Below are 18,959 nucleotides of genomic sequence, written 5' to 3' on the forward strand. Positions count from 1 at the left end.
AGGGGGAAAAAAAAACTCTTAAACACTGGAGTGGGAATGTAAATTAGAATAGCCATTATGAAGAGCAGTATGGAGATTCCTCAAAAAAACTAAAACTAGAACTACCACATGATCTAGCTATTCCAATCCTGGGTACATATCCAGGGGCAATTAAATCAGCACACCAAAGAGATACCTGCACACCCATGTTTACTGTGTTCACATTATTCAGAAAGGTAAGATATAGAATCTGCATAGGTGCTTACCAACAGATGAATAGATAAAGAAACTATAGTATTATTTTCTTATATTATTATTCAGTCATAAAGAAGAATGAAATCCTGTCATTTGCAACAAAATGAATGGTACTGGTAAACGAAATAAGCCAGACACAGAAAGACAAGTACTGCTTATTTTCTCTCATATGTAGAAGCTAAAAATAAATAAATATTATAAATAGAAAAATGTTGAATATAGAATAGTGGTTAAAGAGTTTTGGAAAGGTGGGATGTGGAAAGGGAAAGTTGGATTTGATCAGTGCTATATGTACATGTTGAAACATCACACTTAATTCCATTAATATGTACAACTTATAAATAAAAAATAAAATGATTTAAAAAATCATTATAACCACCACTTTCATATTGACTATCAAACCATACAGTTCTCCTCAAATTTAGATGGATCTGAATCAGTGACTTAGAGTATATTGAAAGAAAATCGTTGATTTCTTCTTCTTGAATTATAAATTAAGGCTAGGGGACATAGATTGCTCATTGTTGTGTCTTCTGCTGTGCCAAGCATAATACAGTTTATAAACATGTTTAATAGTTTTAAGAATTGAATTCGCTTGAATTATGAAGAGTCTTGAAAGCAAGGGAGAAAATAGCATTTAGATATTTTTATAGCCTATCTGAACAGTTTTATCTACTGTATGTGGTAATTTGCAACCAAGCTCTGCAAAAATTGGCATTGCCTTGCACAGTTCTTTTTTTTAGTCAGTTACTTGCTATAAGCATAAAAAAAAACTATGTGTCTAAAAATACACTGAATGATAGAATATGGATTTTCAAGGATCTTGCTACTTAAAAATTTTCTATCATTCAATTCCTACCCCAACTCCTAAACCCCAAGGGGCATATATTCTACAATGAGATGGAAGGAAGGAAATAAGGAAGGAAGGTAGTAGATAGTTAAGTAGGAATGGAGGGAGAGAAGAAAGGAAGAAAGGATTAAGAAAAAGAAAAGTAAAACCACACAAATATTTTTTAAAGGTAAAGCATTATCTTAGACATGAGTATCATGTTAAGGCCTATCATTTTTGCTAAAAGTTATAGCAAAAACATTTGGACAAGGCACTATTGTCCCCCAAATAAAGAGAGGACATCATTATAATGCAAGAAAATAAGGAAAGAGCCTTAGCGACCCCAGTTGATGAGAAATAGTCATACACTACTCATTAATCAGTGATCATATAGTTCACATCATGTCTGTTTATGGCACACTAGTCTATCTTCAGACACCAGGAAAGTATAATAATGTACCAGTTCAATTAATCCTCATATCAGCCTTGTGAGTAGTTTATCTTCATTCTCATTACAGTTGAGGAATTGATATAAATTGATTTAATTTATTGCTTGTTATGTCGCAATTCTGAGATTCAAACCTGAATATAACCACAAATCTGGTCCCAATAGAACTCTTATTCTATTATGTGTTCCAGTTAGGCCATGAAATAATGTGGAGGAAACATGGGATGTTTAATGTAGAGAAGTGAAGACTTGGAGGTACCAGAGTTCTTTTCAAAGAGCTGCAATATGGACAGAAGACAGAGAAAGCTGTTATGTCACTCCCTCTTTAAAACCATTCAGTGGCTTTTAATTGCCATAGAAACAAGACCTAAACTTCTTAGGGAAGTTTAGAGACTATTTCTAATCTGCCAGCCATCTCTTCACATTCCTTTGTCTCCCACTCTAGGCCACAGGCTGCCTTCTGCCTTTCTCTGATGTTCCCTGTGTCTAATGTACTTTTCCCCATTCTATGGCTGGCCAGCTCTTCATCATTACTTGGGTTTCAAACACCTCTTCTTTAAACCCCAAGCATGGTTTAAGCTTCTTGCTGTTTATGTTTACAGCATCCCATTGCTTCATTTTTGTAGCACTCATTATATTTCAGTTGCTTGTTTAATATCTATATTTTTAAACAAGTTCTATAAAGTTAGGTACCATATTTCTCTTGCACAGTATAGTAATGTAGTGCCTAATGTAAGACTTGGTACATAGTAGGTGTGCTTGACAAATATATTTAAATGGAGTTTGATTAGTAACACCAGGGAAATTTGATAATGGATAAAGAAAGAGGGAGAGACAATTAAAGGAAGGATGGCGGAGGGATAATTTTAGTGGTGAAACACTACTTAAAAGATGGACTTGGGTGTCAAGATTTGTCCCGTCTGGGCAGGATACATCAACGTGGGCAGCGAACCTAGATGGGGAGGAATGAAGGGACAAGAGACACGAAAGGTGACAGCAAGACAAAAGTTCTGATCAAGCTGCAAACTTTTATTGTTCACACAGGGGTATTCATATGCTGGGGATGGGGAAGGTCTCCGCAATTGCTGGATGTGGGTGGTAAAACTGCCAGCTGCAAGATGTCTGATGATCCTGATAACTGCAGGATGTTCAGGGAGATAGGTAGCTGCAGGATGCCTTCCAGGTAGGATGTCTCCCAGGGGGCTGTCAGGCTAATCTTTGAAGGAGAATTTCCTTCTAGTCCCTGACAAAGATTCACTGTGGACCTTTGGAAATTCACAGTGCCAGGTTAGCATGGAGAAAGGGAATCTGTGATTATAATTTGCTGTTTTGCTGAGTTGTCTGACGGTGACCACACCCCGCTGGTGTGTCATATTGGATACCCTGCAAACATGACATATTTTTTTAAAATTTTTTTTAGTTGTAGATGAACCCAATACCTTTATTTTATGTTTTTTATTTTTATGTGGTGCTGAGGATTGAATCCAGTGCTTCACACATGCTAGGCAAGTGCTCTACCAATGAAACACAACCCCATCCCAAACATGGAATTTTCAACACATGGGAAAATTCATCAGGGGAAAAAGAATCTATTCATTTCTATTTTATAGCATTGTCCTTTTATCTATCTCAATTTTTGCATTTACAGGAGACATGAAGGAACCAAATGATCAGGATACTGATGGGGGGAAATCAGAAAGATCAAAAAGTAGTGATAAACGGTCTAGTAAATCAGAATCAAAATGTAAGTAAAGATAATATACATGCTTTTATTATTAAATTCAGGTAAATAACTTTAATATTAGTAAATAAATAATAAATTTTAAATTAAGAATTTAAAAAATTTTAAATAGTACATATCTATATTTATAGAATAGAAATTGTTTCTTGGTTAATTTCCTTACAAACTTTAAGTTCTTTAAGGGCAGAAAACGTGTTTTAATCCTTTATCTTCTGCTTCTGGCACAAAGAAGTTACTGTCATCTCATTACAAACAACCTGTCCTATACATCTGGTCTGGAATTCACCTGTGAGGTCCAATTAAATCTTTAATGACTTCTCTAATATAGTGTAGTGGAAAGGGCTAGACTTTGGTTTTGAGCCCTGGGTCTACCACTTAAAGATGTTTGATCTTGGAGGAATTACTGTAGCTTTCTGAACCTCAATTTTCTTGCCCAGTTAACTTATAATTGTTATCTTTCATTTCTACTTTTCTCCCTAGTTTTCTGACCAAAATTGTCTACTTTTTGGCAGAGATTTCCTAGATGTTACTTTCAGCTTTCCATGGATAGATTTAATGATAATGATCCTGTGTCTATCACTGCCTCAGGACCTTGCTTTCTTATGTCTGGCCCTCTTAAGGGAAGGCTTTATCAAGTGGGGCCTAGCCCTATGTTTAGCACATTAATTAGCACATCCATCATGAGTATTAGAGCCCCAAATGATAAGGTGAAATAATTTTCCTCAACATCCTCTAATGCAGTATGAAGAGATTTGCCATGCAGACAGTAAGCGTAAGAAGACTGGAGTGGCTATATTAAAGGATCAATTTATTAGGAAGACATAACAGTCATAAATATATGTATGTACCTAATAACAACATAACAATACATGGAGCAAAAATAGAATTGAGGAGAAAATAAATTCCACAATCATAGTAGAGAGTGATCAAGTACCTGCTACCTCATAATGGCCAAAGGGGAAGTTTCTACTATAAACATTTCTTTTTTCTTTCTCTTTCTTTCTTTCTTCCTCTCTCTCTCTCTCTTTCTTTCTTCTTTCTTTTTTCTTTCTTTTTTTTTGTAAAATGAAATAATATACTTTTTAAAATTACAATAAATTATGGATGTTCACATGGATTTTCTATGGGCACAATCATATCACTTATAGTCTTCCTCATTGTATCCCCAATATCATGGAGAAGATAGAAGAAAACCAAGAAATTGTAGAGGTAAACTATTTATAGAATGCAATATGTCTCTGTGGTAGCCCCGAAAAAAAGTCGTACGGCTTCCTATTTTCATTGGCTAAAGAGAAGAAAAATATTGAAGAAAATTACACATAAAATCCTGAGCCATATAAAACAAAAATTCCAGCCAGTCCTTTTTGATATCTATGGTTGTGGAATGCTTTCTCCTTCATCACCTCTCTCTCCTTCCTCCTGTGCCTGTTCTTCTTCAGTATGCATTAATTTTACCAGCTTTCTTTTTTTTTGCTGTCCCCAATATCCATTTTGACTTGGAGTGTAAAGTGCTTCTAGTGATAACAACAACAAAAAAAAATGGAGTTTGTGTTTTTTCCTTCTTGATGTTGATTTAGATTATTTCCAAGACTACAAAGGCAAATACTTACTGATTTATACTTAAAATCTGAAAGTCATTCACCAGTCTATTTGGGAATTATCAAAAATTATAAGATATTTCTAGGAATTACCAAATTGCTTAGATCTGCTGCTTTGCTAATTTTTGCAAATTTAGTGTTGTTTCCAAACTTTACTTTTTCTTCAGTGACAGCATCCTTTCCTTAGCCTTGAAATGTCTATTATGATTATTATTGTTATTATTATCTGCTCTCCATCTATATTTACTCCTTCTTCCTATACCAGTAATTACCTCATTACCTAGATGGCAGCTTTAAGTCACCTACTGGCAGTTGGAACTCCTTTAGTTGGGGTGACCGGTGATTCAGAGTATTGATTTTGCCAGGCATGGTGGTGCATGTTTGTAATCACAGCTACTTGGGAGGCTGAGGCAGGAGGATCACAACTTTGTGGTCCGCCTGGCTGAGACTATGTTTTAAAATAAAGTAAAATAAGATAAAATAAAATAAAATGGGCTGGGGAGGTAGTTCAGATACTCCTGGGCTCAGTGACCCCAATACCACCACCACCACAAAAAAAAAAAAAAAGAATGTTACACTTTTTTTAACACCCTAATCTTAAAATGAGGAAATAGTATTTGGTTGCTATAGTCTCCCCAAAAGAGGTCAGGTAATCTTTGGAGAGTAGTTTCCCAGGGCCCACTTTTGGGAAAGCCATGCTGTGCTTAGCCTATTCAGGTACCCAAGACTACTTTCTTTCCATCCAAATGTACATTCCTCCAGATGGTGTTCTATTATCTAGCTAATTGGCTTGACCCAGCTTTTCTGTCTCATTCATATTAGTTTCAGGCTTTGTCCTTATTCTCTTAGCCTCATCTTAGATAGATCTACTAGGAAATTCTGGTGCACTTACCATTTCTTATTCTGAAAGTACCCCTAGTCCTACCTTCACGTTGTGAAAGTATCTTTTACATTGTATATTTTAACCATGCCCATGGTTGGACTTGATCTGAATGTTGGTTTATCTCTGGGACCATTTCTACTCCCATTCCAATTCTCTTTCCCTATTAGCTTGTCCTGAAGCCAATATTCTTAGTCCTGGTATATAATTTCCAAGATAAATAATCAAACTCAGATAGGGTCATTCTTGAATAACATTGTCTTTGTCTTAACAGATCCTTCATAAATGTTGGTAAAATCCAATTGAATTGAAATTATGGTAATAGCATATTAATCTCTTTTTTCTCTATCATTTACTTTTTTGGTAAATATACAGTGATAGAAAATATACTGGAAATAAAGTGAAAATGGAAATGAACTTACAGAAAAGAGCTTCATATTTTTTTAAAGTTAAAAGACTGATCAAATGAAACAATTCTTCTAGGAATTTTTGAATATGAAAATTTCTTATACTTAGAGCATGAGCAAATTGGAAGTTTTAACTACTTTTGAAATAAGAGAGTATTTAATTCAAAATTTAGAAATTATCAAAACATTATTTTTAATACCTCCAGCAAAAGATGGTTTCGAAGAAACCACAGATGACACATTGACTGAAGGGGAAGAATCATATTTTGAGGAAGATTCAGATTTGGAAGACTTGGAAGGAAGTTCAAGTTCATTTCCATATGATGATACAGAAAGTGGCCCAGGTAAATATTTTTAGTTTTCTGTTGGTAATTGCTACTGTTTTAAGGATAAATTTCTGAGTCACATTGCACTGTTATAAATCCAGAGAAAGAAAAATTTGCAGGTAGGGATATGTGTGCAGATAATAAAAGGAAAAGTATTGTGTATGGTCAGGTAAGGTAGTTTTAAGAGCTTGGAGTTGAATATTCCATTTCTGAGGCTCACATATAGAGCTCTCATACTTGGTCTTCTGGGAATTGAGGTGATCTAAGGAGTGTTCTACTCTAGATCAGAGTTCACCAACTTTCCCTTGGAATTGATGGGAAATCATTCTTTGAAACTGTTGAAACTATGACCAGAGCTCAACATCCACCCCTAATTCCCACAAGCATGTTCACTCTTTCTCCATTGCTCAGTAGTAGGTAGTATCTTGTGTTCAGGCCAGTGTGGGACTTACTGCCAGTATACTGCCAGCATATGTATGTTCCTCCTGTGTTTAGGAAATGTAATTTTAGGATTCACCAGACACCTTTCTTAGTTAAAATATTTTAATGTTGTAGCATCTCGGGAACCCCCTGGCCAACCTGCAGAAGAAGAAGAGGAAGAGCCTAAGAAGAAAATATCAGAGAGCTTCTTTTATGATTACAGTGAACTTGCCTCAATGCCTTTTGTGACTCCAAATTCGAACATACCACTGGATTTTCTTGTACTTGTGTATCCACTCCAGCTACATATGCATAGTTTGGGGATTTAGTTTTTTGAGTGAGGGGTTGGCAAACTTATAACCCGTGGAGCAAATTTAGCCTCTACCCTGATTTAGTAAATAAAATTTTATTGCAGCATAGTCACACTCATACATTTACATCTTATCTGTAACTGTCATAATAGTATAGGAGTTAAGTAGTTGTAACAGAGACCATCTGGCCCCTACAACCTAAAATACATACTACCTTCCCCTTTATAGAAACAATTTACTAACTTCTGTCTTAGATAATTCTAAGAATCTCCGCCCTTAGAGCATTTGATCTTAATTTGAACTAAACTTTTATTTGATTCCAAATAACTATAAAGAGAAATGATGCTTTTCTTTGTACAGGTGAAAAAGGCTGGAGCTCATGAGATGTGATTTGAAGGAGAACACGGGGCCTCTTATTCTCACTTCCCTCTTCTTCCAGCCTGGCCTGCCTTTGCTAAAACCTTTCAAGCTAAATCTTTGATTTCTCTTCTTAAAACACTGATGTGGCCATCTTCAGGCTTTAATACTTTATTAGGTATCAGATGAATCACTGGAGAAGATGATCCCAAGGAAATAGGGAACAAAATAGTAAGTTTTCATTGGTCTGAAGAATAAGAGTCTGTGAAAGTGGGGATAAATGACCAGAAGATTTAATGTTTGTCATTTATGATGTTAGTTTGTGAGGCAGTTGGTTAAAAGATAATTTCAACTGTGGTCCTCAGCTGGCAATTGAGCATGCTTCCAACTTCAGATGGGTAATGGTTAATGCCACATGGCCTGACCACCTTCTTATTAAAGGTGTGCTTTCAGAAATGGGGTATATTCCCTGATTTAGTTGTGCCTTTGCATAAAAATAGAATACTTTGTTAATGCAGCTTCTAACTCTGGTTCAATTACAGACATGACTAAATTCATTCATTCCAAATCATCTTGTAGCTGTAATTTTCTTTCTTTAGGGTTTTTCTTTTTTGTCTTTGGACAAGTTTATGACAATAGTCAGGCTGTTTGCTTTCTTCTAGCCTGATATTTTAAAATGGAACAGGACTGATATATCATAGTTCTCCAGAAGCTTTTCCTGAAGTACATAATGATCTGATGACTTCCTAGACTTACTGTGCTATTTCTGTGTGGAGAAGTTGGGCATTTGTATGCTGAAAAAGCCTCCCAGGTGGTTTTTCACATGTGCCTTCTCCTGGGCTCCAATACTGGGAACTCACAACAAGGACAGAAGAGTCTTAATTAGAGAATGTGTTCATATTCTACATATTAGTAAGAAGGACCTCAACTTTTTTTTTTGGAGCGGGATACTAGGGATTGAACTCAGGGGCTCTTGACACTAAGCCACCTCCCCAGCCCTATTTTGGATTTTATTTATAGACAGGGTCTCACTGAGTTGCTCGGCACCTCACTTTTGATGAGGCTGGCTTTGAATTCATGATCCTCCTGCTTCAGCCTCCCGAGCTGCTGGAATTACAGGCAAGAGGGAGTTTTGAAGGTGCAGCAATATTAAAATATATTTTAATATTTTCAAAACTCTGATAAGGGACTGCCAATTACCTCTGGGTTAAAAAGAAAAGATCAGACTCTAGTTATGCATTCATTAATTTGGCAAATATGAAATAGCTAATTGGCTCAAGACACTGTACTAGGAATTCTGGGAAATAGAGATGATGAGAAGCAGTTTCTGCTCTTAATATAATTTAGAGGAGGAGAATTTGGGGAGGTATAATCTCATGCATTCTGGCCTTTTGGATTTTTTAAAATTTGTTTTAACTGATACGTAAAACCCAAAACCATACAGATTTATGGGGTATCATGCAATGTTTTGATACATGTATACATCATGAAATGCTTAAATCAGGTTAAGCATGTCTATCTTCTCAAATATATTTCTTTATGGTGAAAGTATTAAAAGTCTTTCCTTCTAGCTTTTAAAATACAGTGTATTATCATTACCTATAGTCATCCTGCTATGCAATAGCACACCAAAACTTCTCACTCCTATATAACTATAACTTAGTGCTCATTGGTCAATCTTTCCACATTTCTCTTTCCCTCCTTTCCCCAGTGTTTGGTAACCACCATTCTACTCTTTCTGTGAGAATTTTTAGATTCTACGTATGAGTGAGATCATGCAGTATTTGATTTTCTGTGCCTGGCTTATTTCACCTAACATGATGATCTTCTGTTTCATCCATGTTGTTGCAGATGACAGAATCTCATTCTTTTTATGACTCAATAATATTCCATTGTGCTTATGTTTCTCATTTTCTTGATTTGTCCCTCAGTTGGTAGCTTCTTGCTTCCATTACTTGGTCATTATGAATAGTACTACAATTAGATGAGAATGTAGATGTCTCTTTGACATAGTAATTTAGTTCTTTGGTTTCATAGTAGTGCCAATCTGGAATTGAAAAATCCTTTGATCAGAGGAGCAACATGAAAGAAGGAGTCTTCCCACCATCCCCTATGAAATTAAAGATTTAAATAAATGATAATATCTTTGATTGCTAATATTGACTCAAGTTAGTGAAGAGATGGTAATCCACTTCTAATCTCATGTATAGACATGTTTAGCCCTCTACAGTATTATATTGGCACCTGGAAAGAGAAAAAGAAAGGAAAAAAAAAGAGAAGGAAGTAGGAAAGGTGAGAGCAGTAGTTCAGAGAAATGCAAAAAGACAGTAGGCAAAACTTACTGCCCTATACCAAGTTCTATAAAGGTCAGGAAATCTTAATGTGGCTCCAACTCTCTATTTGCACTATGGCTAATGAGGTCCCAGGTTTTGAGGTCTGAATAACGTCATTCAGATCTCTGAATCACACATATTTATTCACATTTCTGTATAAGATTAAATTTTAGGCATTTATGTCTTCAATAAATTTATAGAATTCTTTATTCTTGAATAGAGCAAATGTTCTGAAATGTTTTATCCTCTCTTTCTATGTATCTATTAGATGATAAGTAACAAAACTGGTTATAAATTGTTTATACATCACTATTCAAATTATATTAAACTATTCTTTATTATAATGTATATTTTCTTCTCTTGTTAAAGGTTTCACATAATTTCTTTCTCTGAATTTTTTTTCTAACAAAAAATCCTGTAATCCTCTAAAGTCATAATTTGTTTTTAAGCAAGAGCTCAAGAACTATTCTTTCATTGATCTTTCAACTTTGGTATTCAGAAATGAATTCCTATAAATTAGGAATCTATCTACTTAGCATATGTTGTATAATATTTCTTCTGCTAACTCTAATTTTTTCATGGATCCATCTCATTTAGTTTACTTATTACAGTTATATCTTGGGTTATTTTAATTTGACTTGTGTATTAACAATGTACCCTACAAGGTATTTATGTAACTCAGATTTTTTAAAATTCATTTTTTGAAGTATAGTATAATTTTACTCTATAATATATACAATTATAATATATACAATTGCCCACACACCAATGCACATACTAACAAGAGTAGAAAGAAGGAGTTAACTTATTAATTATATATTTCTATATTATTAGTGATTTTCATTATTTAAATGAATTAAATTTCAATTACATTTATGTTACTTTATTACAGCACTTGTGTTATAAAATGTTGTATTTAGAATTTTATAGAACTGTGAGAATTTTAAATATCTTGTCTTTCAACATCAGGGAAAAAGGCCTATATGTTATTTTTTACTATGGTTAGTGGACAAATCTGTCAGACATCAAGTACAAAGATTTTGAAGACATGGACTGTGTCCCATGTTAAATGGTGAGATTTAGTTTTAGTGAGAGAAGGGAAAATGAAATGATTTAGGTGACAGTTTTCCCTGTGTGTGATACCTAAGCAGAAGGTTTAACATCTCTTTGGATGTACTGGGGATTGAACCCAGGGACACTTTATCACTGAGCTACAGTTCTACCTTTTTTATTTTTTAATTTTGAGACAGGGTCATGCTAAATTTTCCAGGCTGACCTTGAACTTATGATCCTCCTGCTTCAGATTCCCAAATCACTGGGATTATAGGCAGATCCCACATTCCTGGCTTGGTTTAACATCTACTATTACAAAAAAAATTAATGTGCTTTCAATATTCCTTTAGGAAAATTAAAATAGTAACTAAGTCGGTATATGAGAATTTTTACTAATTTTTAAAATAGAATTGCGTTAGTAATACATAAAAAAATTATGAGTTTCAGGGAAAAAAATCAATTACTTTAGCCTTGAATCTTTACTTAAGACTATGGATTTTTAAAATATTTCATCAATCTTCTGTCTTAGGATGGTCATTTGTTTCACTTTTTTTCCTTAGCAACTTTCTCTCAGACATTCTTTTGGTTATGACTGCAGAAAGCGAGCCAACCTACAGCTTCTAGACAGTGATACCATGATGTATATCGCTGGGAACCAACTGATTCTTCTTAATTTTAAAACCAAAGAACAGATCTACCTGAGAAGTAGCAGTGGTCAAGGAATTGGTGTCATTGGGGTATGCCTTTAGTAACTTAGAAGAAAACAACATATTTCCTTGTTCTGTGGACCCACTAACAGAAGCTGTTGGGTGCCAACACTATGCATGGTACCGAGGGATCACACAAGAGCCACGGCCATCTTTATTCTAAGGTGCTTTCAAGTTGATTACAATTACTACATTCACTGACCCTGCCTCCACCAATATGATAATAATAATTTCATTATATTCTTATTCCATTTTGTGGAGAAACTGTGACTTTCATACAGTTGTGCAGGTTTTTTCCACACTTAGATTTGAAGTGGAATTGAGTGAGGAAGTGTTTGAGCTTCTTGATCTGGGTTCTAAAGCAGGGAATGAAGAACAGGAAGAGAATGTGAGACCCACAGATATGATCTAGAGATAGATTGACTATGGAAATAGGATATTGTGAGATGTTTGAAGTGGAAGAATTTCATGTTTCTTTTTTTCCTTGATCATCATCTATTATATATGGCATATGCAGATGACAAAAGTCTCTGTCTTCAGGGACTTTAAGACTAGTTAATAATAAATTCAGTAAGAATTTATTATATAGTACCAAGTATCCAATTCTACATATAACATACAGTGAAAGATTTAAAGAAAGAAAAATCTATGCCTCTGTGAATTCAAAGGGTTTGAAAGTTATCTAACAAAGTACATGATAGTGTGACTATAGTTCTGTGCAAATAATATGAACCCAATGTGAAGGTCACAGGTTTTGTGGAGGGAGATCGATCAAAACCATAAAGTAAAAAAAAAAAGTAAAAAAAAATTAAAAACAAAACAAACAAACAAAAAAAACCAAAGTATCATGAGCCTGAGACTCACACTATTTGCAGAGGACTAAAAAACTTCTAATTATTATGTATTTATTTATCATTTTATGGTCATTAGTAGTCTTTATATTTCCTATTTTGTTATTAAATAACTTGGTTTGAGGACAGTAGTCAGAGATGTGGTGTGGGCAGTGATGCTAATCTTAATTTTCATCTACCTGGATGTGAGCAGTTTTATGTCCACAAGATTTTCATAATGTGTACAGGAGCTAGATAGCGACGGAGGCCTCTCCTCCACTACATGTCACCTGGTATGTCCTATTCAGTTGAGGATGAGAAATACTTTGGCAAGGCTATGAGAAAGCTGTGAGAAATGTGTTTAGTGCCTATAAATGATCTTCCAGAAAAGGCAGAGTGAATTCATATGTTGAGTGTTAATTTACTAATTCCAGGTCTCTGCTGAAAGCAAAACGCCCAAAACTCAATCCCATAGCAGCTTCCAATCTAAGGGGTAAAAACGTTTTTACTTACTTTGGACAAGATCTAAACAGGTGAAGGAATCTCCATTCAGGTATCTGAATCTCCAGGTGTCTGTGGTCACGTATCCTACATACAATTTCCTTGCCACTGGGTATCTAGACAGGTGTAGTGCTACTCCCTACCCCTACCTCCTGGGATCTTCGATTTCTTAGTCCCATTCCCTTCTTCATTGGTTAGTTGGGTCAGTGAGCAGCAAGTCCCAAAGAATGACACATTAGTAGGAGAGTTAAATTATCAATTATTTCTAGAATAAAGGACAATCTAGATTCAAGTCTAGGTTCGACCTTTTAAAAAAGCTTCTAAAAATAGGTCTGGAAAGATTCAATTGTTTCTCCTGTAACTTAGTTGGATTCACAACACGGGATTTGAATCCTCTCACATTTATCACACTGCAGCCTAGATGACTTCAGACAATTACTTAATTTTTCTGATCCTCAATTTGCTTATCAATAAGATGGGAATGATAATACTGTGATTGATGTGAAATTTATAGAATTAATGCATGTTAAACTTAGACCAGTGTCTGGTACATAGTAAGCACTCAATAAATGCTGGTTGTACTCGGTGTTACCATTATCTCATTGAGTGTCCCTCCTCTCAACCTGGCCTATTTTAAGATAAAGTGAGAAGGATTTACTTCAGTCACAGGATAAGAGGCAGCTTGCCAGTAGGAAATTGACTGTTCATAGATCTTATCCTGAGAGTGGAAGGAAGAAAAAGAGCTACTACATTGTTTTGGGTAACAGGACTTGCCATCTGTGTCTGAGAACCAAGCTCCTTGTCTTTAGATATGTAATCAGGAGTTGCAAAACAGTAATTGAAGATAGAATTTTATAAATACAATATATTTTAAATAGCTTATTCTTATAACACCCTACTTTTATTTCTATTTTTTACTATTTTGTTCTTCCTGCATTTTGACTGATCAATGAACAAAAATAACAAAATAAATATATAATTCTATCTAATTTATATGTGTTTATTATTTAAAACATTGAAACAAATAGTTTATCCAGCCTGTTTATTATGTTTTCCTGTGTCTGGCTTATAAGTATTGTATCTTTCTCACTTCTGTTACGTTTATAGTCATTTTAGGTAAGTTTCTCCAAGGTAAATATTTAAAAATTGGGATATAATCTACTCTGGAAACAATGAATTTCATACTGCTAACCTTTGAATGTGTCCTCTGAAGTTCATGCATTAGAAACTTAATTTCCAATGCAACAGTGTTGAGAAGTATGCCTAATAAGGAATGAGTAGGGCTTGAATGGATTAATAGTGTTTTTGAGGAAGTGGGTTAGCTATAAAGATAGAGGGATATTTTATTTATTTATTTATTTATTTATTTATTTATTTATCTATCTATCTATCTATTTATTTATTTATTTATCTATCTATCTATTTATTTATTTATTTATGGCCTGGAGAATTTGTTACAACCCAGAATTCTGGGTTCTTCTTCTTCTTCTTCTTTTCTTTTCTTTTCTTTCTTTCTTTTTTTCTTTTTTTTTTTTTAAGATAGAGGGTTATTATAGAAGTGAATCTGGCCTGCTCTTGCTTTCTTGCTCTTACCTTCTCTTGCCCTCTGACCTTTTACCATGGGATGATGCTATATGAAAGACTAGATGTAGTTCCTTAATGTTGGATTTTTTTACTCTCCAGAACAAATTTCCATTTGTTATTCAGCCTCAGGTATTTTGCTATAGTAGCAGAAAACAGACCCAGACATATACATTCCATGAAATTTTCTATACAAAATTTAGATTGGAATGTATCTAAATTTTGTGTAGAAAATTTGCAAGGAAAACAATTTATCCAATTTAGTGGTTCTTAAGGCATAGTCCCTAGATCAGCAGCATAGACATCACATTTGAACTTGTTAGAAATGTGAATATAAATTCTCAAGTTTCAGCCCTGACCCATTGAATCAGAAACACTGGTATAAGGGCTTCCAGCCTGTGTTTTAATTAGCTTTTCAAATGATTTTGATGTACATTAAGGATTGAGAGCCATTGTTCTAGTTTCTTTAATGACAGTTAAAAAATTATAAAGTTAAAAATGACTGTCTTAATGAAAGTAAAACTTAAAGTTTCATCTTTACTTTCTTCTGATTTTCAATTCAAATTCTATCCCTCTGGTGATTATCAGATGCCCAATTTTAGTTTTCTATGGGAGTAGATCCTAATTAATAAGTTATAAAAGAATGGTCACTGAGTACTATATTAATAGGATTATGTATATGAAAATCTTCCTTTTAATATTTTGGTAAGATTCTCTTTTTCGTAGGTTCATCCACATAAAACTTACTTCACAGTAGCTGAAAAAGGGAGTTTTCCAAAGATTATCATCTATGAATATCCTTCTCTGAGGCCCTACAGAATCCTTCAAGGTAAGTCCAGTAAAATCTTTAAAATATTCCATGTTCAAGGTTAACAACATTCTGCATATATGAGATTATTGAGTTAATCAGGGTGTTCCGGAGAAATCAAATTAGTAGGAAATGGAAAAGAGATGTATTTAATGGAATTGGCTTACACAATTGTGGAGGGTAGTAAGTATGATATTTGTAGATCAAGCCTGCTGGCTGAAAACTCTGGGGAAGGAATTAATGGTAGCAGTCAGGTAGAATTTCTTCTTGGGGGAATTCTCGGTTTTACTTCCAGGGCTTTTCAACTTGTTGGCCAGGGGCCCAATGAAATTATCAAGGACAATCATTACTTAGAGTCAACTAATCATGGTTATTGGCTACATGTGCAAGATCCCTTTACAGTAACATCTAGATTATTATTTAATTGAATAACTAGAACATTGATGAATAACTAGAGGATTGAATTTTCTCTGTGGCCATACTTATAACTTGTTAATTAGGTTCTACTCCAGTAGAAAATTAATCATCAAATTATTTTATACTTACCTTTTTCATATAATTCACTTCAGCAGCCAATTTTTGTTTTTGGAGTTGTTGTTTGACAAATTTTAAATCATAGATTTATTTTGCTCTATTATGTAATATACTTTTGTGTTTTCCTTTCTCCAGAAGATGAATATGCTCACAAAATTTTTCTCATACAAAATATGAATATGACTTCTCCACCCTCCCCTTTATATTATGTAATCTATTCTAAAACCCAGGGTGATAGATGATTTTGGAATTGCTCCTTCAAGGGAATTCTTGGCATTCTTACATTAATATATATCACAAGATCTCTCTTTCTCTCTTTAATAAACTTTTTGATGATAAAATAATTATTGCCCTTATTTACTAGATTCCTATTCATCTTTCCAGATGGAACTGAAAAGGCATATGCCTATGTGGACTTTAACTACAATGGTACCTTGTTGGCCTCTGTTGGTAGCTCCCCTGATTACACACTGACCATTTGGGATTGGAAAGAAGAACAACCCATACTGAGGAAAAAAGCTTTTTCTCTGGACGTTTTTAAGGTTACTTTCAATCCTGAAGATGATGAGCAGCTTACTACAGCAGGATCAGGCCACATCAAGTAGGTCAGGGGATGAATAGAAATGCTGATACATATTACAAAGGTATTTTCTAAGGAGATCTAAGGCCTGGAGACATTTTTTATATTGTTAAGAAAATTAGGATAATTTCCAAATGTGTATTTTTAAAATTAACTAGTGGTGTACCTTTTCTAATTAGATGTGTGGAATTTTACTTCTGAGGAGAGCAGAGATGAAAGGAAGGCTTTAATGTTAGCCTATTGTCTTCTCATAGGGTCACCTCCTAAAAGAATTTGAATAGCACTTTTTAAAGTTGTTGATGAAAATTTATTTCATCCATATATTTACACGTGGTGCTGAGATTTGAACCTCATACCTCACATATGTGAGGCAAGTACTCTACCACTGAACCATACCCCCAGCCCTGAATAGAGTTTTAAAACTAAATTTGGTATGGTGTTTTTAACTTCACACTGAGTTCTCACAACACTATTAAATTTCTTATTTGGAGCAAGTCAGTTTTCACCTGTAGGACAATTTCTATTATTCCTGACGGGGGACCCTTAGTACTGAATGTAGCAGAACCTAATTTTTTTTTTTTTTTTAGTATTTTTTTTAATTTGTAGATAGACACAATGCCTTTATTTATTTATTTTTATGTGGTGCTGAGGATTGAACCCAGTGCCTTACATGTGCTAGTCAAGCGCTCTACCACTGAGCCATAACCCCAGCCCAGAACCTTGTCTTGATCTCAGGTTGCTGGCTCCAATACCATGCTCGTTTCACTGTGTCATGCCCTTGTCTGTTTCCAGGATGGAATGATTTTATCCGTCTCTATTTTTTTCCCATCCTGTCCTATGCATTTATTTAACACCCTTCTATCATTACCCCAGAGCTGCCCATAATCTGATTCTCAGTGTCTCTTTTTTGGGAGGTGGATAACCAGGAATTTAACCCAGAGGTGCTTAACCACTGAGCCATATCCCCAGTCCTTTTGTGTGTGTGTGTGTGTGTGTGTGTGTGTGTGTGTGTGTGTGTGTGTGTGTTTTATTTAGAGACAGGGTCTTGCTGGGTTGCTGAGGCTGGCTTTGAACTCATATTCCTCCTTTCTCAGCTTCCCGAGCCCCGGGATTGCAGTGTGCCACTGTGACCCACCCCAATGTCTCTTTAAGAGAAAGACATTTTTCTATCTCAAATTCCTCTTGTCCCAATTTATATTTGGTCTTATATTATTAACCAGTTAGAAATACAGAAAAACCAAACAGATTTTTAAATGTAATCTTGGAAACTCTCTGCTAGCTATAGGCTAAATTTTTCTTCTCATTTTATATTTTGTGTGCATTGAATCTTTCGGGAAAGACAAGCATTGAATAATTAACTTCATATGTGAAGTGATATGAAAGAAAGAGAATACATGGAATTATATGATTGGGGATCTACAATACCTTTGGAGATGTTGGTAATCTGGACTTTTGGCTTTGTATTACAGGCTTATTGATGCTTCCCATTTTCTGTTCTATATCTAGTTGGTTAGCCAGATTATTTTTGCTAATCTTTAGCATTCTGATTGTCTATGTGTTTAAATTATTAATAAGAAAATGTTAGTATTAATTAACATGTACTGATTACACTATAGTGCATTATAAACTTATAGTTTTATAAGGTAGATGTTACTAATATTCTCATTTTATACATGAGAAAATAAAAGCATGCTATCTTCAATAAAATCACTCAGAGGCACACAGCTAGTAAGTTAAAACGTTGGGGGTAAACTTTTATATCCCCTAGCACAGTACAGTCCACTAGAACTTTCTTCCAGGCCAGAATGTTCTTTGTTGTCTCATGTAGGAGTCACCAGCCATATGCAGTTACTGAGCACTTAAAATTGACTGAACTGGCGGAAACATGAATTCTTAATTTTATTTGATGCTAATTACTTTAAATTCAAATGGTTAGTTGTGGCTGGTGGCTACTGAATCAAACAGCACAATAATACAAAATATAAACTTCGTGAAGACAGTTTTTTTCTCTGTTTTTCTTATTGCTAAATTCATATTGCATAGAGCTTTGCCTGACAGGTAGTAGATACTTCCTACATATTGATCAGATGAATAAATGAAATAATGTATGTGATTATGAAATATGTAAGTATTTGGATCATACAAAATAAAAATGAGTAAAACTTACTCAAAGTAGATTTGATCTCTTTCTTGTTTGTGTGCAGGTTCTGGGAAATGGCTTATACATTCACTGGGCTCAAGTTGCAGGGATCACTGGGTCGATTTGGCAAAACAACTACTACTGATATTGAAGGCTACATGGAACTCCCAGATGGGAAGGTCAGTATAGCCGCTGTTGTACAATAATAAAATTATTTTCAAGTACACATAGGAAAGCACACATATATAAAAACACATAATATATTCTAAGAAGTTCTGCCAATAAGAACAACAGATATTATACTTGTCAATGTAATGAACATTTAGTGTTACTTTTTCAGA

The 18,959-nt window shown here is 34.5% G+C and overlaps 1 protein-coding gene across 2 annotated transcripts in view; it reads left to right on the plus strand.

Annotated features, from left to right (window-relative positions):
- Cfap44 (cilia and flagella associated protein 44) overlaps positions 1–18,959 on the plus strand; it is a 105,614-nt gene that overhangs the window by 6,966 nt on the left and 79,689 nt on the right. For both annotated transcript variants that reach the window (XM_005327676.4, XM_040270368.2), the window contains exons 2-8: positions 3,160–3,255; positions 6,344–6,481; positions 7,019–7,172; positions 11,512–11,674; positions 15,283–15,385; positions 16,283–16,499; positions 18,683–18,797. In XM_005327676.4, the coding sequence (XP_005327733.1) occupies positions 3,165–3,255; positions 6,344–6,481; positions 7,019–7,172; positions 11,512–11,674; positions 15,283–15,385; positions 16,283–16,499; positions 18,683–18,797 (981 nt within the window). In that variant the 5' untranslated portion in view covers positions 3,160–3,164. The remainder of the gene's footprint in view (positions 1–3,159; positions 3,256–6,343; positions 6,482–7,018; positions 7,173–11,511; positions 11,675–15,282; positions 15,386–16,282; positions 16,500–18,682; positions 18,798–18,959) is intronic.

Source organism: Ictidomys tridecemlineatus, chromosome 3 (assembly GCF_052094955.1).
Source record: "Ictidomys tridecemlineatus isolate mIctTri1 chromosome 3, mIctTri1.hap1, whole genome shotgun sequence".
Lineage (NCBI taxonomy): Eukaryota > Metazoa > Chordata > Mammalia > Rodentia > Sciuridae > Ictidomys > Ictidomys tridecemlineatus.